The sequence below is a fragment of the Ursus americanus genome, chromosome 3 (genome assembly GCF_024610735.1).
Source record: "Ursus americanus isolate L20-20 chromosome 3, mUrsAme1.1.p, whole genome shotgun sequence".
Lineage (NCBI taxonomy): Eukaryota > Metazoa > Chordata > Mammalia > Carnivora > Ursidae > Ursus > Ursus americanus.
In genome coordinates, this window is record NC_142129.1 from 45,206,451 (window position 1) to 45,233,093 (window position 26,643).

Genomic DNA, 26,643 nt, shown 5'->3' on the forward strand with positions numbered 1-26,643 from the left:
TAGTCTTTGCATAACACTTTTTGCTGGTAGCATTTCAGCTGAGTCGGATTTCAACTGCTGCCCCATCCCAGCTGCCTCACCTCTTCAGCCACAAGAGGGCTTCTGTAGCTGAGTTCCTAACCTGGGCTACATCGGCCTCCACTTCATGCAGCACTATCTTCTGGAGGGTGGTGAACTCTTCCTTGTTGGTTATATACTTCTGGTTTACTTTCTGCAGGAAAAGCAGGGAAACAATCTAACTTAAAAATGCTAAAGCTATCAAGTAAATCAGTATAGTACTGAGACTGATAAGCTTGTCAAGCAGGTCTTTAGGAAATCAAAATAAATTAAGCCTCTATTATCTTCTTTCTTACATTTTCAAGGTAATGTGTTCTTGTTTGAGCACTTTTATGAGGCTTAAGCTAAAATTAAATAGTCTCAAGGCTTTAAAATACTGTTTTTAAAGTACTTTTTTCTGCCTCAGAACCTTTCTCACAGCTGGCCTATACTTTTCATTTTGGGTATAAAACTCAACAATCACGTGTTTGGAAAGAGATTTCATGCACTACTCCCTCCACATACATGGTCTCCATAGAGACATGCTAGTATATTCACCTTAATATTTCCAACAAGATCCATTTTAACAGGAGCAAACACCGTAGGGCCAAGTTTGTCTAGAAGAAAAGATTGAAACATCTTTGAAAAAGCAATTTTCTTAAGTGGCCAATATTTTTATAGTAACAAAAAATTTAGCATGTTTTTCTCCCCAAAACTTTTATTTTTTGTTTTTAAATCATTTTCCAAACATAAGTTTCAAAGGCTTCTAAGACAGTCATCACAAAATACATACTAGATTTCAAAGACTCAGTATCAAAAAAAGAATACAAAATATCTCATTAACGATTCCTTTATATTGATTACATATTGAAATAATATGTTGGATATACTAGGTTATATAAAATATATTATTGAAATTAGTTTAAAAAATAGTTTTATGTTTTGTTTTACTATTTAATGTGTCTGCTAGAAAATTTAAAATCAAATATACGGTTCAAATATTTCTGTGGGACAAGAACAACTAAACAAATAACAAATGGGTATAGCTAAAAAGCCAGAAGAGAAAAAATAATGGAATTCTAAAAAATACTTGATTGGGAAAAAAAAGGGGAGTGGAGACAGGAACAAATATGGGTAGCTAACAAGCTAAAACAGGAAATAAAATAGAATAAAAAATAATTGATTAATTGGCTAGAATTTAAGAAAGAAATAAAAAAGGAACAAAGAACAGAGAGGACAAATAGAAGATAAACAGTAAGATGGTAGAAACAAACAGCAAGATAATAGATGTAAATTCATTCAAACAATGTAATGTATTATATTAACAAAACTACAGGAAAAAACCCACAATTTCAATAAATGCTGAAAATGTATTTTATAAAATTAACTCATTCATGATTATAAAAAACTACTCAAACACAAAAGTCAGTTGTATCCGTATGTTACCAACAAACAATTGGAAAAATACTCTTTACAATAGCATCAAGAATCATAAAATTTTAAAATGTATTCCTAACAAAAAAATGTGTAAGACCTCTAATGTGGGAAACAAAGGCAGAAGAAAAATTATTAATTTCCTTACTACCTAGAGCCCACTGACAAATCCTTGAAACAAGGCGGAGTGACATTCCTCTAGGGACTCAACTGCCTCAATGTTAATACTTTGCTAAGGGCAAAAGGCAATCCTAGCCGGAACCACCCCCTTCCCCAGGATCCTGTAAGTCTACTTTAACATATAAAAATTCCTTTGGAAACTTCCTTTATCTCTAACCCCCAAGAAGCGTGTTGGTAATCATCCCCCAAGCATATTGCCCACCGATACACATCTGAAGGGTCTCATGACTAAGGTTTTATTAGACGGTAATAAATGACCTTTTCCCGACAACAGCTAGAACCTTTCTCACAGCTGGACTATACTTTTCATCTTGAGTGTAAAACTCAACAATTACGTGTTTCTGAATGAGATTTCATGCACTGGAAGGTCCTGGAATTCTTGCTTCCAAAATTCCTTAGACACTTAAGCTATCCCTAACCCCCTTCCAACTTGAAAGTCTATAATGGGCCACTCCTCATGACCCCAGGGCAGTTCTTTCTGCCCACTGGTTCGGTCCCTGTGCTTTAATAAAACCACCTTTTTGCACCAAAGACCTCTCAAGAATTCTTTCTTGGCCGTCGGCTTCGAACCCTAACATCTTCCTACTTCAACCTCTACACTAAAAACTATACAAAACATTGTGAAAATAAAGAAGACCTAAATAAACGGAGAGATATAGCATGCTCCGGGATTAGAAGACTAAAAATTGTTTAAGATGTAAACTTCCTCTTAATTGGTTTACTGATTCAATAAAATCTTAATCAAAATCCCAATAGGTTTTTAAATAGAAATTGGAAAACTAAAATTTATATGGACCTATGAAGGACCTACAATTGCCAAAATCTTGAAAAGGAACAACAAAATTGGAAGACTTACATTACCTGATTTCAAGCTTTATTATAAAGGCACAGTAATTAAGACAATAAAGTATTAGCATAAAAAAATTTAACAGACCACTGGGACAGAAAACAGAGTGCAGAAACAGACCCACACCTAAAAGGTCCACTGATTTTCAACAAAGCTGCCAAAATAATATAAAAGGGAAAATAATGTTTTTTTCAAGAAATGGTCTTTGAACAGCCAGATATCATAAGGAAAAAAAAAAAATCTCAACCCTTACCTTACATCATATACAAAAACTAATTCCAAGATGTATAAATGTAAACATAAAATCAAGAACAAAGGGAATAGAGAACACATGAGAATATCTTCATGATCTTGGGTGTAAACAAAGATTTCTTAGGACACCAAAAGTACTAACTTTTATAAAAGAAAGAAAATAGATAAATTGGATTTCATGCAAATGAAAAACAGCTCTTCAAAGACATCAAGAAAAGAAAGCCATAGTTGGGGGAAAATATTCATAATGCATATAATGGAATGCTTTTGAGAATATATAGTGAATGCTTACAACTCGATACAAAGAACATTAACCAACTTTTAAAAATGGATTAAAGATTTGAAAAGACTTCACAATGAAGGAGATAGCAATGGCCAATAATTATATAAAAAAGCGCTCAACATCATTAGTCATCGGGGAAGTGTAGAGGACAAGGGCACCCCAAGGTGGGCCACTTGAACAAGAAGATTGAGTTAAAAGCAATCAAAACCCAGCAGATTCAGGAAAAATTCTTTGACTTCCCCATGACTGCTTAATTTACTTTGGAAAGGAAAGCCTGTCCCAGGAAGAGTGCAATTAACAGATTCCTCTTTACTTAAGAAACTTATGTGCATAACAGGGCAGCCTTGGTTTTCCAACCATCTCCTCTCATCTTCCTACTAATGGTTTTCCTCCCCTTTATATCCCCACCCCCAAGCCCCTATCCCTTTCCTTAGGTCAGGATGTCATATAAGCCTCATGTTCCCTGTCTTTGGAATTTCATGTCGGTGTGGATTCTCCATGGGTATGGAATTAAATCTGATTTTCTCATGTTATTCTGTCTCATATCAATTTGATTCTTGGTCCAGCCAGAAGGACCTTGAGGGCAGAGTAAATTTCTTCCTCCCCAACACAAGTTAAAGCCATAATAATACCACTAAACACTCAGAGGAATAGTCAGACCAAAAACCTCAATACCACCAAGTATTAGTGAAGATGTGAAGCAACCAGAATACTCATACATTGCTGTTGGAACTGTATGACTGTGTAATCACTTTTTATAAAGTTAAACAGATGAACCCAACGAATTGGCAATTCTACTCTCAGGTATTTACTCATGATATGAAAAAATAAGCCCACAGACACAAATATATTCAGGGCAATTTCATTTATAATAGCCCCAAATAAGAAACTACCCAAATGTCCACCCATCAATAGAAGAATGAATAAAACTGTATATTCATTTAGTAGAATACTATTCAGCAATAAAAAGAATGAACTACTGATACATGCAACAACGAGGATGAAGACATTATACTGAGAGAAAAACACCATATGCAAAAGAGTAGATAGTATGATTCTCTTATATGAGACTTTAGAAAAGGCAAAACTAATCTATGGTGACAGAAATCAGTAAAATAGTTGCCTTGGGCTGGGTGATATTTGCAGGCTGACTAGTACAGGGAACATTCTGGGGTGATGAAAACATTTTACATCTTGATAGGGATATGGATTACATAGGGGTGCATATGTTTGTCAAAACTTACTGAATTCTTAATTTCTATGTAAGTTATATCTCAATTTCAAAAAAAGATATGTAAAATTTTAAAAAATGAATTCAAAAAAGATGCACAGCTAAATAGGTCATAAAACAAATTTCAACACATTAGTGATGCCTAGTTCTACTGACTCTATATAAAAAGTAAATGCAATTTGAACTTAAATTTATACATATATATTTTTAAATCTTTGAAAAAAATGTTTTAACTGGTAAAATTTTTTCATTATACCATTGCATTTGGAGGTCTGTCCCTCAACTACTTTCATTCTTGCTTTTAAGTATGATTTCTCGAAAAAAAATTTCCCTTTTTCCTTACACTATTCTGTGGTCAATACTTAATCATAGGTAGGCATAAAAAGGAAATATGCAATCATGCTCAAGGTCATATAGTTTTAACTATATGTGGCTGGTGATTTGGAGAGGTAGCCAAGGAGAGTCATTTCACTGTACATATGGTTCAGGATATTTCTAGTACAAAATAACAACAGTGAGACAGATTCTAGAGACTAATGTATTTAAGACAAATGCAGTAACCTTACCTAATACTGGAACCACAGCATAACATGACGCCAAGAATGCTTCTGTAGGAATGCCACTGTCTTCCAGAAGTTCAATGTCACTGAAGCTAAACAATTTGGTGATACAGAAGGGGAAAGATGGAAAGTACAACATTAACATTCTCTGCAGCTGAGGTAGTCATGAAAACAGTTGCCCCTCTGTAGAGCAAGTCATTTGGCCTGATTTCAGTGATTGTTCTATTATAATATGGTCCAATAAAATCATTTTCTGAAGATAATCTACCAAAGCAAGCTAAAATGTGTTCAGAGTATAGTCTGATAATCCAGCTCCCCACTGTTTCAGAAAGGTAAAGCAGATACCTGGTGTACCATATCCTCTGTTCTGTTAGAATATGCTATCACCTGGAAGGAACACCATGACTGATTTTCCAGAAGGGAAGCTGGTATTCAACTGTCACTTATTTTAGGAAGTATAGAATACCTGGTATTCATGGTACTAAAGAAAGTTGGGATGATTTCTTGGCCTTCTTCCCAGTGGGGTTCCGGAGAGCTACTTGAGGAGTTTGATGCAGGCTGTGCTAAGCTGCTGTCATGATTTCCTGGGTTGTCCTCTCCTTCTTCCTTCATAATCTCACCTTGGACTGCACACAGAAAATACCTATTACTAAACTATTATTTATATATTATAAAAATTAATATATATTCATTGTTGAATATTTCTAAAACACAGAAAAGTTTACAGAAATAAAAATCAGTGAAATACTATATAGACACATATATACACATAAAAACAAAATTGGGTTTAAATTAAATATGTAGGTTTGTATCCTGCTTGTTTTCACTCAACAGTTTATCAGGAATATTCTCACTACCATTCAATACTCTTTAAAATGTGATTTTAATGACCATGTAATACTGCATCAAGCTCATATGGAGGGCACTTAGGGGTTTCTAAAATTTTAATGTTATCAATACAGTCGATCCTCATTATTAGTGTAGTCTGTATTTGCGAATTTGCCTTCTCATGATAGTTTATTTGTAATCCTAAAATCAACTCTTGTGGCATGTTTGCAGTGATTTCTAAACATGTGTAGATGATGAAAAATTTGAGTTGCCTGTGGGCTAAGGTCAAACAAGGTAACAATCTGCCTTCTTGCTTCGGTTCTTATACTATACACAAGTGTGTTTATGTAAGGTCATGCTTTGTGCATTTTGTTATTGATTTTACTGTTTACAGGTGCCTCCAAATGCAGTGCTGTCTGCTGTTCCTAAGAAGACTGTGATGCGCCTTATGGAGAAAATACATGTGTCAGGTAAGCTTCACTCAGGCACGAGTTATTGTACTGCTGGCTGTGGGATCAATGTTAATGAATCAACATTACATACTAAATAAGGTGTCTTTAAACAGAAACACACATAAAACAAGTCTATATACTGATCAGTCAACCAAAATGTGAACAGAGGTTTGTAGGAATCAAACTGTATTTCCCCTAGAAGCTATGGTTCAGCATTTGCTAATTCAGTGTCTGCAGTAACTTTATGGAACACAACTTTATAGAACACAACCATGAATAATGAGAATCAATTGTAATGTCATAAAGAATATCTCTGTCCACAGATATTCCCTGAGACACAGAGACACAGAGATTCCCTGGAGACAAATTTTTAGAAGTAAAATTATTGGTCAAATAACAGTACTGTTTCCACAAAAATTCTCCTATCTTTATTATTTACTCGAGGGATAAGACTTCAGTGATTCAGTGGATTGCTTGCCTCAGATTAACAGCTACGAAATGCAGCTTCTTTTCCCCCAACTAATCTGGAAAAAACAGGGTCTCTTATTTCAGGGGAGATGAGCAAGAAATTTGTTTAAAATTTTATTTTCAAAATACTTATTAAACACTTGGAACACAAAAGCTCTAATACGGTTGTCTTGGACTGATCTGAAACTGGTTCTAGTGGTTAGAGCCAATGGAATTAGCAAATTTGAAAGGGCGGCATTTTCAACTACAAGCTGTTACCTGAGATGTGGGACTCAGGCTTGACGGACACAGAGAAGTCTGGGTGAAAATCTCTGGCCTCACCGGAAACCAGGAGGAGAGCAACCTGAACTGCCACACTTTTACACCGTTAAGTCTGACATCATAGTTTAAGTTCAAAGGATCTTGAAACTTAGAGTAGAAGGCCAGTGAAGTACTCATATTTTCTACAAAGTCAGCCCAGACATCTGCTGTTCACAGCAGCCCACAGACATCACAGATAAGAACAATGAGTGGGAAAAATCCTCTTCATTCTGCCTTTTCAGCGCTGGGTCGGATGGGATGGCACAATGTGTCAAGTGACCTGTGTCATCAAGCTAACATCTGCCTCAGGAGCTACTAGTATACTGTCTTGAGGCCAAGCCCTATCAAGTGTCACATGATGAATAAACAATCAAACTCCCAAGATCAATGGTTTGGGCTCAACAGTTTGCTTCAGACTTTATTTTTGTTTTTACCTGTTATATTATCATCTGTATTTTCTTCACTTGATATGCTGCAATCTACCTCTGCAGGTTTCAAATATAAGGAGCTCTTACTTTTCATTAGGATTTCTTCATCAGCATTTATTTCCATATGTAAAGATCCATTTTCACAACTGTTTAGCTCCATTTGCCTGAAAATTTTTTATAAGGGGAAAAGCCAAAAAGTCCAATTATTTGGTCTTAAATAGACTGCCTAGGTACATCTTATTCTGAGAAAGGAGGGAGGGGTTCACAAGCACCATCTCCTTTTAACAGTGATTAAAAACCCCAGTACTGTTGAATCAGCCAAACCTCTCAGCTTCCTGCCTCTTAGACAGGTATCTGCCCGTGATGGGAGCAGGCAGGTCTCCAAACTGAGGTTCTGAAATCAAAAAGCCATTCCCGGCTTCTCATGGACCCTCAGGTGACTCAGACTTCCTGCTCCCCACCAGCAACAGGAAATAGTCATTGACAGCTCTTTGGTTTTCAACCAGCTTTCTACACATAAACATTTAACACTTTTCTCACTTTCCTCAGCTTCTCCCTGGGAAGTTTTTCTCTCTTCAGCTCTCAAAATCACTGGCCACTCCTCCTATGTTTGCCTGTCAGTTAACTATCTAGAAGCTACATGCTGTGGTCAGGGGAGAATACTTCCTGCAAAGTATGTCTGACAGAAAAAACCCAGGAGGACACAGGATACTTCCTGAGGATCTGTTTCTCTTCGGGGTACCAGAAAAGTCTACTTAACACGCAAGTGGAACAGCTAATTCTGTTAAAGGGACAACCATAACATCTTATTATAAGTGATTAGACCCAACCGAATTAGAACAAAAATATTTTCTCCTAATAAAAACAATGGGAAAGGGCCCAAGCTATATGGTGACTGCAGGAAAAGCATTTGTTTTCTAAAGAAATGCCATATTTCAACTTAGCAATTAAAACTGTAGGTGTTTATTAAGGAAACGTCATGAGAAAAAAGTCTACAATTTTTTCTAGTAGAAATATTTAGAACAAGATAAAAATGGTAAACAAATTGGAACAATCCCTGTACTACAGCAAACAATAGTATACAAAGAGATGAAATGTTAAAAAATTTGAAAGGACAAATATATGGAGTATGTCAAAATACGGGAATGCTTATATTAAATAATAACTAAAGACAGACCCCAAATAATAGGAACACAACGATGTAAATGTGCACTTTTTTCTAAAATTGAAGGAGCAATTAGAGGAAGAAATAGTTTAGATTTTGATATTAAGTTTTTTTTTTTAACCTGCAAGGCTACCTAACATTTTTATTTTTATATAAAACAAAATAGTACTATCTTTTCTGGATAAAAGCACATTTAAGTCAATGCCTGACTCCTCCACAAGAGAGGAGGTTCCAACCCTCAGCGATTAAAAGCTACTACATGTGGTGGGTATGTCCATCCATACCTGAGGGAAAATGTAAACATCTTTACAGGTAGTCTGTGCTGAGTGAAAGGTCTGCACTGCTTCAAGCTCACCCCAAAGAGGAAAATCAGATACTGTTTCCTTCTGGTATTATCTCAAATCATGATCAAAATAGTCTTATTTTTGGGGGGGCGCCTGGGTGACGCAGTCGTTAAAGCGTCTGCCTTCGGCTCAGGGCGTGATCCCAGCATTCTGGGATCGAGCCCCACATCAGGCTTCTCTGCTAGGAGCCTGCTTCTTCCTCTCTCGCTCCCTCTGTTTGTGTTCCCTCTCTCGCTGGCTGGCTGTCTCCCTCTGTCAAATAAATAAATAAAATCTTAAAAAAAAAAAAAGTCTTATTTTTTTTAAACAAACCATAAAAAATTATTTATTTCTAGAAAGAAGGAAAATCCAAAAGAGTTACTGTACCTTTCCAATGAATTGTGAATCGGTATAATAGGATGTTTCATCTTTAAAAGAAGCAAAAAAAACTTCAAGTTAAACTTCAAGCTTCATGTTAAACTTCCAACAGAGCACATTTAAAGTTTCATCACATATAAAAGTCGTAAATATGACCATAACACAACTGCCCCACTCAACAGGAACAATTTTAGACCCTCCCAAAAGAAGGGAGTCATTGATCTCAATCAGTCCTTTGTATTTTTTCAAATAAGTGTACCCACATTTCTAAGGAAAAGGAAGATGGCTCTTTTGAAGGATCTTATTATCATAGCCAAACCATTGGTGGTTGGCTTTCTCATAATTTTAGTTATGTTCATTAAAGATTATGATGCAGCATTGTTTCAAACACCAGAAGTATAAAGATAAACAGTATAGAGGTTCCTCCCCTTAAGGTAATTTCAATAAAGAGTAACCTTAAAACATGGGTATGCAGAGAAGAGGAGCTCCTAGACCAACTTAGGGATTCAGGGAAGGAGAGATTACACACTGAAGGATGGGGAAGTGCTAACGAGGGGAAGGCAAGTGAGAACAGCATTCCTGGCACTGGGAAATGGTGCGAAGATGTCAGGGGAGCTATATGCAGTTAGCATGTTCAGCCAGGTAATGACAGAGCAAGAGGCTGGGGGTGTGGGAATGGGTCAAGAAGTTTTGACATTAACCTTTGGCAATGAGGGAGGCACTGAGAGGTTTAGGTAAAGCGGTCCAGTTTATACGTCATGAGCAGAAATACTGTTGGCTGCCTGGAAGGATTAGGCTGAAAGTAACTAGTTAGAAGGTCACCACAAATCTTGACAAGATTCACTGGACAAGGAGGCTGAAAGGAGTCTAGCTACATCAGAGACAGGCTTAGGCGGTAAAATTGCTAAAAATAAATGGATATGAAGGACTGAGGGCAGAAATATGTAAGTGGACATAAAGGGGAGGCTACTAAAAAAACGTCTTTCTCAGTCACCAAAGGGTGATAAGGATGGCGGATAACATGGTTCACTACATCACTTTTTAACTTTTCAGCTTTTCGTTATGTCCTGCTGCTGCCAAGCTGAGCTGGCTTTTACCTTGTTGGACTTGAGCATGGCCAGCTGTGGTGAACCTGGGGGAGTGCGATAGAGTAGTTCGGAGGTGAAGGCTGTGTTTGCAATCTGCATGCATTCTTCCAAAGTCTTCAGAAAAGTATTGCAGGTTGATTTCAGCAGAGTTCCCACATCGATTCCTTCCTACAAAACAACAAAAGTGGAAGACGCCTTTACCTTGCCAAAAAAGGAGCCCAATGGTGGAATGTCCTTAGAAGTTTTTATCCACAATGTAGTAATAATGTACCCACCTATTTTGCTGGACAAATATGTACATCATTTACAAAAGGAAAATACTGAGTCAACTTTATCTACTAACCCTATATAAGCCTCCCTCTGACCCTTCACACTCTCCCCCCACTGTTCCAGCTGAAGGTAACAACTTCTTTCAATTCCACAGCATCACATGCTGGCACTGTGCCAGGTGCTGGGCAGAGCCCTCAGGGAGTTTCCAGTCTATAAGGGTGGCAGGCATGAAACAGGGAATCACATGGACTGAAGACCAGTGGAATCAATGGAAAAATGTCTCCCATTGCCTGAGTAAAAATGAGGTTCTAGAATAGAATAGAAACCATAAATCATTCATTATTTACTTTCAGAATGGGGTTTTTGTCTTTTGGTACAGATGAGTTTAAGAGCTTTTAACAACTGGAATTCTTTTGAATATCTAATCACCTTTTCTCCCAGTTATTTTACTTGTTTGGGGTGTTTTTCCTCTGAATATTGATATTAATAAGCTGTTCAGGAAACTGAGGCCACACCCTGATTAGACAGTATAGTGAACATATCTTAGTGGTATAAAAGAAACCAGACAGGGCCCAAGATGGAGTCGCTCATGCTAATAAGCCTCACATCAGCAAACCAACACTTCAGTTTCTATGCCTGATTGTCCCAAAAAAGGCAGGCCTAGGCCAACCAATCAGCACAAGTTACCTGACCCGGCTCCAAGACTTCCCTTTGCTCCACATGAAGAAAGTAACCCTGCTTTAATCAATAAGTTAACGCCCAGCAGAACTTCGTTGTTCCTGCTCACTTTGGTCTATAGCAATCTCTAGCCTCAAGGCTTTTTAGAGTTCTTTCTTATCTACTAGATGAGATGTTGCCTGATTCATGAGTTGCTGAATAAAGCCAATAAGATTTTTAAAATTTACTCAGTTGAATTTTTCTCTTGTAAGAGTGGCCTCTATATTTTCTTCAACTTTGTACTTCTAACGAGCTAGCCGGTGATGTCACTGGTTATGGACCACTATGATTCTGACATCAATTATGTGTGGGTTTTCCCATACCACCAAGCAATTCTCTGACACCACCTGGGTGTCCTACAATTCAACTCAATTCTGATACTATTTCCCTGAAGACAGTGTCAGATCTCACAGGGCTGCTCCCCACCCCACACTTCAGATACCAGTGGCAAGCCCAGGCTGTCACTTGTACTTCTGACTGATCTGCTACAGATTGGAGGCTCTAACTCCCACCTTTCAGTTGATTGATTAATCTGCTAGAGCTGCTCACAGATTTCAGAGAAACATTTTACTAGTTACTAGATTGCCAGTTTATTATAAAAGGATACAACCCAGAAACAGATACATAGGACAAGGCACCTGGGAATGGCTCGGAACTTCTATGCTCTCTGAGCACGCCACTTTCCCCAAATCTCCATGTGCTCACCAACTCAGGAACTCTCTGAACCTTGTTCTTTGGGTTATGGAGGCTACACTGCAGACATGATTGATGAAATCATTAGCCATTGGGATTAAACTCAATCATCGGCCTCTCTTCCTTACCAGGAGATGAGAGTGGGGTGGGTGAGTGGGTCAGAAAGTTCCAACCCTCTAATCGCAAGGTTGGGTCTTGGGTCAACCAGCCCCCATCCTTAGGTACTTTCCAAAAGTTGCCTCGTTAACATAACAAAAGACAACTTTATCATTCTCATCACAGGAAATTCCAAGGGTTTTAGGAGCTCCGCCAAATATATATTTCTTATGAAGACCAAATATATATTTCTTAATATAAATCACAATATCTCAGCCACAGTTTCATTAGCAAGTTCCCAGGGCACTCTCAACATCTTCTTGGATTAAAAATTGCTATGTTCACATTTTCCCTTCCCCGTTAGGTCAGGGCTTCTCTACCTTGGCACGACTGACATGGGGGGCTGAGTAATTTTGGGAGTGGAAGACGTCAGTGGGGGAGCTCTCCTGCCTACTGCAGGATGTGAAGCAGCACCCTAGTCTCCATACAGTAGATGCCAATAGCACCCCTTCAGTCGTGACAACCAAAAATGTCTCCAAACACTGCCAAATGTCTCCTGAGGGGCAAAACTGCTCTGGGCTGAGAGTCACTGCTCTGAATGGCAAGCGTCCCAAGAGCAGGACTGAAATGTTTTTTTGGTATCCCTCTCCTCCCCCCTCCCAGCATAGTGTCTTACACACAACAGGCAGTTGCTGAATGAGTAAGAGGGCCCAAAAGGAAGTGAATGAAAGTGAGTTAAATCACCCTTATAGGAAAAACTGAAAGCACATATACCACTAGCAGCATAATGTTCTTCTACTACAACCATTAATTAGAATCCATAGATTCTTCATTTCATAGGCATTGTTGTTCAGATTATAACTACTCTGAGAATAGAGCAGAGACCCTCCCTGAGTAGTATGAGCCACTCAACACACAGACTAACACCAGATAGATCTTTTAATACATGTTTTAGGATGAGTAAATGACAACTTTATTAATAAACATTAAAAACTGCAATCCTTACTGACAATGGGCAGGGAAAAAAAGCTGTGTCTCCATCTTTGAAAGCATTACTCTATACTAAAGCACAATTACTATGTCACCAATAAAATTCTGTTACAGGGGTACTTGGCTGGCTTAGTCCATAGAGCATGCAACTCTTGATCTCTGGATGGTGAGTTCAAGCCCCATGCTGGGTGTGGAGCTTACTAAAAAAATAAATAAATAGGTAAATAAAATCTTGTTACAGTCTCATCAAGGATGACAGGTACACATTATTGATAGACATGATGTTGGCATGTGAGTAGCCACACCTGCAGAAATAGCTGTGCTAGACAGGTAAGGCTGTATTTATAAAGTGATGAAAAGTGGGGAGAAACATATTTTAGTATATCAGCTAGGCTAATGGCACCAATGTTAAAGGTTCCAAATGTTTATCAACTAATTAATCCTGAATTCATTCCATGAAGGAAAACTATATGCTTCCATATGCTGAAATGCACACATTTCTTCTCTTTGTTGAATTTTGATACTTTTTTTCTCCAAAAAATAGTAAACTCCAAAATAGTCAAGGACTGTGCGAGAGTAATCATAACCTGTAAGCAACATCTGCTGCTACTTTTCCTGTCATTAAGACAAATAATATTTTACCTCAGAATTGGACACACCAGTTGTGGTCACTTCTTTTGTTTTATCTACTTGCTGAACAAGGAGGTCACAGTAGAGTCTTAGTTCCGACATTTTGGTTTTCAAGTTTTCAGTGTTTTCAGCAAACTCTAAATAACAAAATGATGATAATGTAATTACCAGGACGAATAAGCAATTTACTAGTTAGCGTACCATAGAGTGGAATATATAACCTATATCTAAAGTCAGATGTTTATGGTATGCATTATAGATACAATACATATGAAGATAATGGGGGCAAGAAAAACAGAAAAAGGAGATTTCTGGTCTTTTGTAACCTACATTATTTCTTGAGCCAACATACTGAATGATCACCAGTATAGGAAGAAGGATACAGCATACTTTTCAAACCCTCATGTCAGAACTGGGACCAGAGTCAAGGGTTCAGGGTTTTGGTTTCATCTGCTGCACAGTTTTCCCTATCTGTAAAATGGGGTCATAGCTATCTGCCTGCTATCAGTACCCAAAACTGGGAAACTGTTCTGTAACGTGCAATTACCACTAATAAGATGGCTCATTAACGCACAGAACTGGTCCAGCATGCCACCCATCAAGGCTAATGGCACCCTCGGTGCACCTGCTGCTCCCTCATTAGCACAGCACTCCAGCTACTCTGGCGCTGAGGGCTCAGCTAGTCATTATCACTTCTGGTTTTTTTCCCATGAAGAAGCTGCACGTTACAACCTGATCTGAGTCAAAGCTGACAGTGTCTAGAATATGCTCCCGATTTAGCATTAAAAAACAACCAAGGAAGAGGCCATTTTCCTGTGTCTACTTGCAGAGTTAAGCACATCTACCACACCTGTCATGAGAAAGAGGCCCCTGTCTCCTGCCAGACTCTTTCGGTGTATATACTGGGCCGAGGGCTGGGAAGGTGGCACTAGGGCTCAGGCAGTAAGCCCTCGCACTCCTCCCCCAGTCCACATAGAAAGTTGTGCTAGGGTTCTCAGGAGACCTAATGATGTTGAGTTAATGAGTATTAAGCAGTAGCAACCTGACAATTAAGTATCCATCCCGCCCCAGGGAAAAGGAGGGGAAAGCAGGGTGTTACTGCAGAAAGTACCCTGATTCAAGGCTTCTTTACCAAAGGTCAACTTTGTACCAGACTAGGTACTAAACACTTTCATATCATTACTAATCCTCATGGCAACCCTTATGTAGGTTATTCCCTCTTTTGAAAATGTGAGGAAGCTGAGGATTACAGAGATTAAGTGACCTACGTCTAAGTCAAAAAGCCAGTAACCTACAAAGCCACGATCTGAATCCAGTTGTATCTGGCTCCAAAGCCTGTGCTAGCTCTATTATGATATGCTAAGAGAAAAGAGTTAGATACAGGCTGTCGTTTAAATTCCAGAGGTATATGGAATTTGCATGATATAAAAAGCTGGCTAGATGGTCAGAGGCAAGATAACAAATATGAGAACCCAGAGATGCCAGTGGGTGATTCACAAGGTTCCCAGACCAGAGGACAATCAATACTTACCTTTTTCCTTCTGGGTCCTACTGTCGGTCAGGCAAGCCTTGGCTGACCCCAGGGCTACCAGCCACCGCTGTCTCTCAGCCACACTTCTGGCCTTCAGGTAGAAATACTGCTCCCCAGGGATTATCAGGTCCATGCGTGTGTTATCTACAGAATGAACTAGAAGCAAGGCAGAGGGAGGTCAGAAACCTACAAAAGCCCTATCTGGATAGCCTCCATCCCTCCCAAATTCTTGAGTTTAACTCACTACAGGCTTCTTCCAAGACAGGATGCTAGCTCTTACCACCTCCCCTAGTTTATTTATCTCTTCCTCGATGCCTCTGCTGATGAAGAGGAAAAACCCTGGCTGGCTCCAACGTATCACCAAGACTAAAAAAGAAGCACTCAATTCTCCTTATCGGAATAGAGACTGAATCTCTCTTTTGGCTTGTGTATGAAGTAATACTGCTCTGAGGCCAAAAATGCTTGCATGCCAACAAGTAAGGGTGCGCCTCTGTATCTTCTTGGGTTTACTGGAAAGCAATAAAGAACACAGTATTTTTCCTTTTCTACTGTCCTTCACAAGTTAGAGCAAAAGTGTGGGACCTTTGGGAGAAGAAATAAGCAAACCACACTCTCCTTCACCTCCCACCTGGCTGCAAAACACCCTTCTAATCTGTTTCTCTTCTAATCTGTTTCAGAGCTACATCTTCTCACCATGCCTCAAGATGTCCCCAAACCAAGAAGTAAAACCTATTTGTGGGTCTTTATGTGTTTGCTTGTTTTAAGTATGTGGTGGTGGTGAGAAGATCTGCGTGCATCCTGATCTAAACATAGAAGTGTTTGACACTGCAGTAAAAAAAAACTTAATAAGCTTTGCACATCGTCGCTGGCTTTAGGTGAGCAAGTGACTACAAAATGAGCATTAGATGTGTGGTGAAGCATACTGCTCTCATTTATTTTGACTACTTCTTCAACAACCTCCTTGTAAAAATTGGCTGCAGTTTTAGGTCTTATTTGCAAGGCTTTCTTTGGGACATAACACTATGTATCTTTGTACCATAAGAACGTCAGAGAAAGGCACGCAGAGGCCAGTGCTCTTTTATGTGGGAGACAGAAAAAAAAAGAAAACCTACAGATCTGTTGGTTTCTCACCTTGAATTTCACAGACCGCCATTTGGATGCTCCCCTTGCAACCTTTCCAGGCATCTTCAGGAGAATCATAATAGGATAATATCCCCCCACAGAGAAGGAACCATCTAGGCTGCCAACCTGCAAATAAAAGCAAGAGCACGGTCTCAGTTACTGCCTGCATGGGAGGTGCCTCCCAGGACACAGGAAAGGAACCTGACAAAGGAGGCTGGGTCCCAGCTCCGAGGAGCTTAAATTCCAGGGGAAATTCTAAGGGAAAGAAGTAGGTTAGTAAATACCTGTATGCATGATCCCATTTTTTAAATTAAAAACAAACACCCACAGGGCATATATTTTTAGTCACAGAAGGATAGAAGAAGTCTGCAAGGATCAGGAACGTAGTGATGATTGTCTAGTTAACAGGATTATTGATGATTTTTATTTCCTTTTCCTTTAATACGGTACTAGTAATCTCTGGTTTTTAATTTTTTTAAGATAAAAGATTATTGTTTCCTGGGCTTTGTTATCACACACTTGATCTCCTCTCCTCTGCTGAAGAAAAACGATCCCAAACTTAGAAATGAGGCAGAACATTACACTGCTCTGAAAGAGAACTTTAGCCACTTCCATTTTGACCTCAGTCTACACTTTTTGATTAAGTTCTTCTTTTCCTGCTTATCTCTTTAACTCAGGCAAAAGACCCCACAGGCAAAGCATTCCCTGATAGAAACTGAAACTACTCCCTCAAACATTAACCACTGCCCTGATTTCAGCAAGACCTTGCACAACTGACCCAAGACAGTGATTGACCTGACCTTTACTGCCCAGCACACATACCCACCTTTGTTCCACATTTTCCTTATCTAAACCCAGGAGTATTTTCAGCACTTTGGACCATCTTTGAGACGTTAGCCTGCTGACTTCTTGGTGTTGGTCTCACTGAAATGCATTATTTTCTTGTTTCACCACCACTCGTCTCTCTGTCTTTGGATTCTGTCAGCAGCGAGGGGCTGAACCTGGTCTGTGAACCCCCACTGAGCCAGGTGTTGTTGCGCCCCGCTGCCCTGGCTACAGCCCTTTTGACGTCATACAGAGTTACAGAGTGCTAATAAGCCTGTGTAGGGGCATATGAGCCGTAGAAGGTAACTTTAACTTACTACTTAGTATTGATCCACTGAAATGGAATAATCTTAAAACATTCAAGGGCTTAACTACTTTTACTTTGGAGAATTTCAGGGGACAAACCATATTCGGTTGAAATATACTTCTTATCTAGTGCTCTTACCCAATCTATATTCTAGACAAACCAAACTTATTTTCTGCTTCTGGGATATTGCCTGAGCTGGATCTTCTTTCTAAAATGTCATCTCTGACTATTTCTACATAAGCCTTGTCAGAGTCCTCAGTCAGATATATATTTTTCTTTCTGTGAAATGCTATAGCCTTTTAGGGATACATTCTTCTGATGAGACTCTTCTGTGGCTGAGGCAGACAGAGAGAAGGCCAGTAGGAGCTTTGAGCACAGCCCTGGGGGCTGCTTACGGACAGATGTTTGATGCCTGATTCACACAAATCAAAAGGCTTGAGACTCAAGAAGAGCTATGCTTCAGTCCGGGTCAGAAAGCAGGAAAAGACCAATGTCCCAGCTCAGTCAGGCCTTTTTCTTAGCCTTTTTATTCTGTTTAGGTCTTTAACTGATTGGATGAGACCCACTCATATTAGGGAAGGCAATCTACTTTACTCGACCAATTCAAATGTCAATCCCATCCAGAAACATCCTCACAGGCACAGCCAGAAAGATGTCTGGCCAGATATCCAGGAACCCCATGGCCCAGGCAAACTGACACATAAAATTAATCATCACACACAATCAATTTGAAGACGTACCATTATTTTATGTAACACAAGAAAAAAAAAAACAAACCTGCCCATTAAACAATGACATGGTGCTGATTCTAAGATGCTTCCTGATTTCAGTTGTTGAAATGTGAAAAAATATCTACAAATTGAAAAAATGTGGCCCTAAACTAGGTATATCTTACAGTATCCTGAAAAAAGTTAAACAGCTCCCCCCACCACACACACACACAAAACACAGCTGCAGGTAAGTTTTGAAAGCAGCTGGTAAACTGTAATAGCAACCGAAACACCACCCTCCCTGTGATGGGTTCTACGTTTACTTAGAAGTTATAATTACACTAGGGGAAGTTCTATATATCAGTATTTTATCCCGTAGTTTGTAACTATAAAAACCATGACCAAAAATAACTTTTCTTTAAAGCATAAAGTTACTGGATTTTCAGAAGGCACATTAAGAGGCCACAGAAGTCTCATTCCCATTATATGAAATTTACAGGCAGAGCAATGGAGAGTCTAGCGTGGGACTGGGACACACCACTCTTTCATTATGGCCAGTCCTAGGAGGCCCAGATACAGCTCAGAAATAACTGTATGAGAAACGAGGCAAGAATGAAGAGGCCATTAATCCATTTCCTGTTTTAAATTAATCTGCAGTTACCTTGACTGATGTGACAGTTGATTTTATGTATCAACTTGATGGGCTGAGGGATGCCCAGACAGCTGATAAAACGCTATTTCTAGGTATGTCTGTGAGGGTATCTCCGGCAGAGATAGGCATTTGAATCAGTAGATTGTGTAAAGATTGCCCTCACCACTGCAGGTGGGCATCATCCAATCCACTGAGGGCCTGAGGAGAAAGGCAGAGGAATGGAGAATTTGTTCTCTCTTTGAACTGAGACATCCATCTTCTCCTGCCTTAGGACACTGGTGCTCCTGGTTCTCCAGATTGCAGACCCAGATCAGGACTTATACCATCCACTTCTCCAATTCTCAGGCCCTTGAACTCATACCGAACTGTATCACTAGCTTTCTTGGTTCTCCAGCTTGCCAATAGCAGATCACGGGACTTCTCAGTCTCCATAACTGCAAAAGCCAAGTCTTATAATAAAACCCTTCATGTATTATATATACATACACACACGTGTGTGTGTGGTGTATACAATTCTGTATACTATTGGATCTGTTTTTCTAGAGAAACCTTACTAACACACTTGGAAATGATAAAATATTCAAGGTAACAAAAGAGCAGATGAAAACTGTGGGTGTAACCAGTCCCTGCTCTCTTAGATTACCACTAGATGAATCTTCCTGTCCAACCCCCACTCCTTTTTTTGGCCATTCTGTATTGGAGATGGAATGTGGTGTCAGCCAAACTCCCCACCTGGAAGGACTAGACAAGAAACTTCAATGAGCAGAGAAAAGTTTTATCTTTTATAAGCTGCCCCTGACAGGGATGGGTAGGGGAATAAAAGTATTTAAATGCCAATTTCACATACTTTGCATTATCCTGGATTATTTCACTACAGAAGGTATAGTGGACGTTTATTTTTGGCAACCTGGCATCCACCCTCCACATTTCTGTTACTGAAAATCTCCTTCTCCATACTCTATCCATGTAGTTGGGTGGGGCTGACCAGCTCCAGGGGGACATGTGATTCAGGCTTAAATGGAGCTTCACATCCCCTGTCCTCAATGATACACTCCACAACAGGCAAGTGACCCAACCAAAGATAAACTTGGGACTCTTGCTGGGTCTGGACAAAGGAGGAAAGAAATGGAGACTCTCTTTTTTCTTTGGTCTTGAAGATGTTTGCCTGGAGCTGCCAGCAGTCATTCAGCCACCACATGGGACCTAAATATGATTCACACACAAAGGGAATGGGTGTGGCAGGACTTGAGGGAGGCAGGGAAAGGATGAAAATCCAGATAAGAGTTTTGAACACCATTCACAATAAGACCATGTTATAACCATAGATAAGATAGATACCCACTGAACTTTTCAGGTAAGTGAGCTTAAAAAAAAAAAAAAAGTGAGCCAATGAATATCCTTTTTTTGTTTGTTTGTTTTTTTTTTACTTCAAGCCTGAGTTGAGTTTTTTCCTAAATAAAAGAACATTAAATATCACATGATCAACTTCACTAAATATAAAAAAAAGCAAAAAGCACTTGACAAAAATCTAACACCCTTTCATAATAAAAATTCTCAACCAACTAGGAATAGAAGGGAACCTCTTCACCCTAATAAAGGCACCTAAAACAACAACAACAACAAAACCCACAACTAACATCATACTTAATGACAAAAGACTGGATGCTCTTCCCCTGAGACAACATACAGATGCTTCCTCTCACCACTTCTATTCAACATTTTATTAGAGGTTCTAGCCAGGGCAATTAGGGTACAAAATGAAATAAAAGGTATCCATATTGGAAAGGAAGAAGCAAATCTACCTCTATTTGCAGACACACTCTTGTATATTTCAAAACAAAGCAAAAACCTAAGGAGTCCAATAAAAAAGACTATTAGAATAAATAAGTTTATTAGCAAGGTTGCAAGATAGAAGAGCACTATACAGATATCAATTGTATTGCTATACAGTTGCAATGAACTGAAAATGAAATTAAGTAGACAGTTCCTTTTAAAATAACATCAAAGAGAGTAAGATACTTAGGAGTAAACTCAACAAAAGAAGTATAAAACTTATACTCTGAAAACTGTAAAACATTTTTCAAAGAAATTGAAGATTTGAACATCATTATTCTAAAACCGTTACCCGCTTGGTCTTTTCTCACATAGTGCAATGTCTTTCTATACTTAATTGATGGCAACTGTTTGCAAAATGCACTTTTTTCAGCTCAACTAATTGTTGAACAATATCTATTTTTTCAATGAGCATAATTTTCTTGATAAAAATGTACATATATTTGGTTCTAAAATAGCATAGCTCATGGTAATTTACACTATATTTTCTTCCTTTTTTATTTCACAACTACCATTTTTAAATCAGAATTTCTAGAGATGTTCTTATTCCTTTAAAGATCCAAACCAAAAAGTGATTACTTGTGAGTCATACCTATGTCTAAAAAATACCGTAGCTTCCTTTTTTTACTCAGCACCCTTGTGATAAGTAACTCATCCAAACATTTCACTAAGGAAAAAAAAAAAGGTACTCCATTAAAAAAGACACTTTACTTCTTTTTTTCCCCAAGATTTTATTTTAAGTAACTCCACCCCCATCATGAGGCTCAAACTCACGACCCCAAGATCAAGAGTCACACACTCTACTGATTGAGCCAGCCAGGCATCCTGACACTTAAATTCTTAAAAATATTTTAAAATTTACATGTAGTGAAATTTTTTATTCGGTTAACAGTTTTGAGTTTTGATAAATGCATAATCTTCTAACAATCACCATAATAAAGATACAGAAAAATTCCATTACCCTTCCCTCAAAATTCCCTTGTACTGCCCCTTTGTAGTCAAGCCCTCTTCCCACACTTTTCCCCTGGCCAGCCACTGTTGTCTTTTCATTTTAAGTTGAAAATATTTCCCAATTTTCTTGGAGACTTCCTCTTGATCCACGGGTTACTCAGAAATACACTGTTTAATTTCCTAATATTTGGGGATTTCCCACATCTTTCTGTCATTGATTTCTAGTTTATTTCTGTTAAAGACAAGGGCATTCTTTTCAATTGGGCACAGTTTCTACTACAGCCCAGAACATGGTTGATCTTAGTGAATGTCCCACGTGCATCTGAACAAAAAAAATGCAGTAGGGGTGCCTGGGCAGCCGGCTCAGTGGTTAAGCAGCTACCTTCAGCTGGGGTCATGTCCAGGGGTCCTTGGATCCAGCCCCAAGTCCAGCTTCCTGCTTAAGGGTAACCTGCCTCTCCGTCTGCCTCTCCCCCTGCTCATGCTCACCCTCTCTCTCAAATAAATAAATAAATAAATAAATCTTTTAAAAAAAGAAAGAAAAAATGCAGCATTCAGCTGTTGTTTGAGGGATTACTCTACAAATGTCAATTAGGTCAAGTTGGTTGATAGTGTTCTTTATCTTTGGATGATTTACTGTCTACTTGTTCTATGGATTGAAGAGAAAAGAATGTTGAAGTTTCCAGAGATAATTGTGGATTTACTTCTCCTTTCGGTTCTACCAATTTTTTTTTCTCTGTTCCCTTAAGACTGGAAAATTTCTATTGACTTATCCTCAAGCTCACTGATTCTTTTCTGTGTCGTCTATATTCTACTGAGCCCATCTACTGAGTGATTTAAAAAAAATTATATTATACTTCTTAGTGCTAAAATGTCCATTTCGTCCTTCTCAGTATTTTATATTTCTCTGCTAAGAATCTGTGTCTTTCCATTTGTTTCAAGAGTGTTCACCTTTACCATGGTGGTTGTTCTGTCTTCCTTTCCCAGTCTGCTTGCTATTATTTACTTTTCAGAGTTCTCAGGTAGTTGCTTGAGTACTTTGTTCAGTTTTTAGTTGTAATCAGTGGGAAAGAGGCTACAGTGAACTCATTCCATCTTAGCCCAATAACAACATTCTTATATAGAACTAGTAGGATACCCACTAAGTGAAATGTCAACCTCGTGCTAAGGTACATCACTCTGCATATAAACCCATCATAGTTTCTTCAGAATTTCTGCCAATTAGATTAGATGTTATGGGAAACCAGAAGTTTACAATCTTATTGTTTAACAGGAAAAAAAAAAAAAAAAGATAAAAAAAACATTAACATGTTGTGAATTTTTAAAAGTCCATAATGAAATAATGTTGTGTAGAAAAGCAGAAAAACGCAAGAAGGGGCTTCTTATCTCTTATAGAAAATTAAGCTAAGGGGCACCTGGGTGGCTCAGTCAGTTAAGCGTCTGTCTTCAGCTCAGGTCATGATCCCAGGGTCCTGGGATCGAGTCCCAAGTTGGGCTCCCCACTCAGTGGGGAGTCTACTTCCTTTCTCTCTGACCCTGCCCCTGCTCCGCTCTCTCTTGCACTCACTCTCTCTCAAATAAAAAAACAAAATCTTGAAAAAAAAGAAAAGAAAAGAAAATTAAGCTAAACGTAAAGAAAAAAAATGAAGGTGCTTTTTCATAAACCATAAGAGGTAAAAACTAGTGACCATAATCACACAGGAACAGAAGCAGCAAAAACCTGAATGAGCCTCTAACTTCTTTCAGCTTTATTTTCCTTTTCTACAGAATTACATCATGAGTCTATCAGTCTCTTCCAGCTTTCAAAACCTGTAAACCTCTATCTTAATTCAAAGTAACAGGAAAGTCAATTCTTTTGCAGAATCTATTTTAAGAGAAAGTAATGTCAAGAAAATAAAAGGAGACTGAATTTCTTCATAGGAGTAACAATCTTTGTGAAGTGGTGAGTCAAGACTTAATTTATTCACCATAAAATTATGGTTGCTGTATTCATAGTCCGTATATATTATATAATGGTTACACTACAGTATATTATGAACGTTTTACAGATATGTTAAAGGTGAGAAAACCTACCATTTTTACACTAAAGGAAAGCACAGTTACTGACCCCTGACTGCTATAGTCCTGGTGTTTTCCACACCCAGCTGTGGGTGCTCAGCCATATTTCACCTCATCAGAGCCCTCCCCCACAACTCAGCTTCCCTCTGGGAGCTTCAGACAGGACAGGGGATAACAAGGCTGTGGGCTCCTCCACCAGGTCACTCATAAGACCTTTGTTGCAGCTGGGAAGGAGGGAAGAAGAGACATCCTTAACAGTAAGAGATAATAACCAAGCATTAACTAAATTATAGGTTCCTCAATTTACCATTAATTAATTCACTAAGCATTTTTTGAGCACTTATAATTTGCCAGGCTTAGGGATTTAGAGAAAAGAAGATCCCAGCCTTCAAAGAGTAATAGTCTATTGAGGAGTCAGACATGCAGATGGTGGGGAGACTATAATTACAAAATATCATATAAATTCTCTTCTGTTGAGCCTGCTGTAAGTCACCTCTGCTGTGTGCTCTGGGCTATCAAACTAGGTATTTGTTATATTTACTTGTTCTGGGCAATGATTCTCATATATGTCCCACCATCACCTTACTCAAGAACATAGTCATGAAACTGGTTCAAGTTCAGACTCATAACATCTAGAATTATCATCTTGAGCATGTTACTTAAGTCCTCTGGGCATTATTTTCCAATTTATAAATGAGAGAGATGGACTAAACTGAATAATTAAGGTTTAACATGTCATCTTCCTTCTGACTATAACATCACTTTTAACAAACCCAGCATCCTCTTACTATCCTAGCTCTAAACCTGAGGGCCACTTCTGCCCCATCCCTCCAGGTCAGTCCCTAAGTCTTTCCCAATTGCCCTCATTTTCACTCTTGGATTCAACACTATACCGTGCCTATGCTGAGGCATATGGTATAAAATCATGGGAAGGACATGAAGTTGGAGAGACCTGGCTCAAGACTTAATTGCTGTGCAATTCTTTTTTTTTTTTTTTTTTTTAAAGATTTATTTGAGAGAGAGAGAAACCCAAGCAGACTTCTTGCTGAGCGCAGAGCCTCACACAGGGCTCAACCCTGAGATCAGACTTGAGGCAACACCTAGAGCTGGGACACTCAACCGACTATGCCACCCAGGCGCCCCATGCTGTGTGATTCTATGTTAATCATTTACCTTAAAAGCCTTGGTTTATTCATCTGTGATATGGAGGATACTGCCTCCCTTTTCCCCTTTTGTCGTCATCTCCTCCTGTATTTCAGCTTTCCCTCCTCCCTTATCATGTTTTAGACAGCTAAATCTTCCTTATATGCTGTTTTTACCCGTTCTTCCTTCCTATTCAGAAACCCCAAGTGACTCCCTACCAACTAAAAACTCTCGGGCTTGACTTGGCTTAACCCAATAACACCCCAGTATTTCCTCCTGCTCTCAGGACAGAACTCTCCTTTTTAGTATGGCTGATTTCCTCATGGAGGGTCGCTTCTGTTCCCTCACCTTCCCCTTCTGTCCAGGTTTATTCCACCCACCTATTGGTCCCACCTCTTCCATGAAGTTTTCCCTGACCACTCCTGAAAAAGGATTCCCAGATTTTCCTTTTCTTTCCCCTCCTTTCCCTTCCCATCCATCTTCCTTCCTTCCTCCCTCCTTCCCATCTTCCCTTCCTCTCTTTCTCTCTCCCTTCCTTCTTTTTAGGATTCCTATATTTTTCTTGACCAAGGTATGCCTGTCTCCTTGGACCAGTTTTACACCTTACTCATATTATTTCTTCTCTGTATCATTTCTGGGTATTTACACAGGCCTCAGAAAATGAAGGGCTGGTCTCCATCCAAGTTGCATATATTGGCCAGTTGAGGCAGAAAAGCAAAAGGACATGTGTGATGTCAACCTGGACAACCAAAGACTTTAACATTCCAGCCTGTCAGGGTTGCCCCAAATTTGCCTTTAAAATTCCAATAAAGACAGTGGAGGGTGATAGGTAACGGCTAACTACACCTAGGGACCAGCTATATGCAATGTGGTTCTTCTAATCCTTGTCAAGCCAGCCTTGAAACAACCACGTAAAGGCTTAAGGGTCAAAATCATGAATTTTGAAGGACATTTTTCATAGTTAAGAAGGATATCCACTAGACTATGATCGCCTTGAGAACAGGATCATGTCTTACTCAAAACAGTATCCCTAACGCCCACACAGGGTCTAGTAAGAAGCTGATACTTAGTGTTTCATTCATTCTCAATGAATGAATGATAGACTGATTGGGGGCTATTAGACTGTGTTAAAAAGTAGACTGTTGAAACCATTCCTCAGGTATTTAAAAATCAAGACAGAGCCATCCTTGTCTTGGATTATACAGGAACAAGTCTATCTAAAGGACATGGAATAGATTCTTAAGCAAATGACACTTTGCCTTCTTTGATGTAATAGGAATACTGAGAAAGGTCAGCCCTCTCTGGCTAACTCTTTAAGTTATCCATTCTTCCATCTCTCCTGGTACTGTCACACCATCCACAAACTTGAAAATAGATCTAGGGAGAGAAATGCCCAAGCATCGTGGTATTTTTTTGGACTTACCCTCCCTGTTGTCTCATTCATCCGTCTTGTGTCCAACAGAGCTCCATTGCCTGTTTTCTTATCTGTCTCAAATCTATTCCTAATGGAATTTAACTGGCTTTTTGTTCAATTCTAAACAAGATGAAAGTAATGGTAACAGGAAATGGCAAAAATTAAACACTGAGAGTATAGTAAAAGAAAAATGGTCCCCAACCCTCTTCAGTCTACAGACCACTTCAATGACATAATTCCATGGTCACCCCTAACATCTCCAACCACATCACACATCAGAATGTGTACAGCAGACTGGTACTGCTTTTGAAGGAGTGCCACTGAGGCAATGGTCTAACATCTCTTGTGTTCCTTACCAGATTACTAATTTTTGCTAGAAGCAAAAGTACAGTAGTACACAAAATTACATGATCTGTAATCAGCATTCATTCAAAAGAACGACTGTCAT

At 38.9% G+C, this 26,643-nt stretch overlaps 1 protein-coding gene and 1 long non-coding RNA gene across 5 annotated transcripts in view; one reads left to right on the forward strand and one right to left on the reverse strand.

Moving 5' to 3' along the window:
- LOC148110381 (uncharacterized) overlaps positions 1-16,198 on the forward strand; it is a 59,570-nt gene extending 43,372 nt beyond the window's left edge. Inside the window, exons 2-3 of the long non-coding RNA XR_015723917.1 lie at positions 6,046-6,121; positions 15,858-16,198. This is a non-coding gene — a long non-coding RNA (uncharacterized LOC148110381). The remainder of the gene's footprint in view (positions 1-6,045; positions 6,122-15,857) is intronic.
- Positions 1-26,643, reverse strand: part of PLEKHA8 (pleckstrin homology domain containing A8) — a 54,788-nt gene that overhangs the window by 21,298 nt on the left and 6,847 nt on the right. For 2 of the 4 annotated variants that reach the window (XR_006778679.2, XM_045792947.2), the window contains exons 2-11: positions 16,312-16,428; positions 15,181-15,336; positions 13,662-13,786; positions 10,263-10,421; positions 9,175-9,215; positions 7,306-7,463; positions 5,290-5,449; positions 4,830-4,915; positions 595-653; positions 122-211 (exon numbers count right to left, since the gene is read on the reverse strand). Coding sequence is in view for 3 of the 4 variants with exons in the window: in XM_045792947.2 (XP_045648903.2) it covers positions 122-211; positions 595-653; positions 4,830-4,915; positions 5,290-5,449; positions 7,306-7,463; positions 9,175-9,215; positions 10,263-10,421; positions 13,662-13,786; positions 15,181-15,336; positions 16,312-16,428 (1,151 nt within the window). In the remaining variant the exon portion in view is untranslated. Of the gene's footprint in view, positions 1-80; positions 212-594; positions 654-4,829; positions 4,916-5,289; positions 5,450-7,305; positions 7,464-9,174; positions 9,216-10,262; positions 10,422-13,661; positions 13,787-15,180; positions 15,337-16,311; positions 16,429-26,643 lie in introns of all 4 variants that reach the window. The other 2 variants (XM_045792945.2, XM_045792944.2) reach the window with 1 other exon arrangement.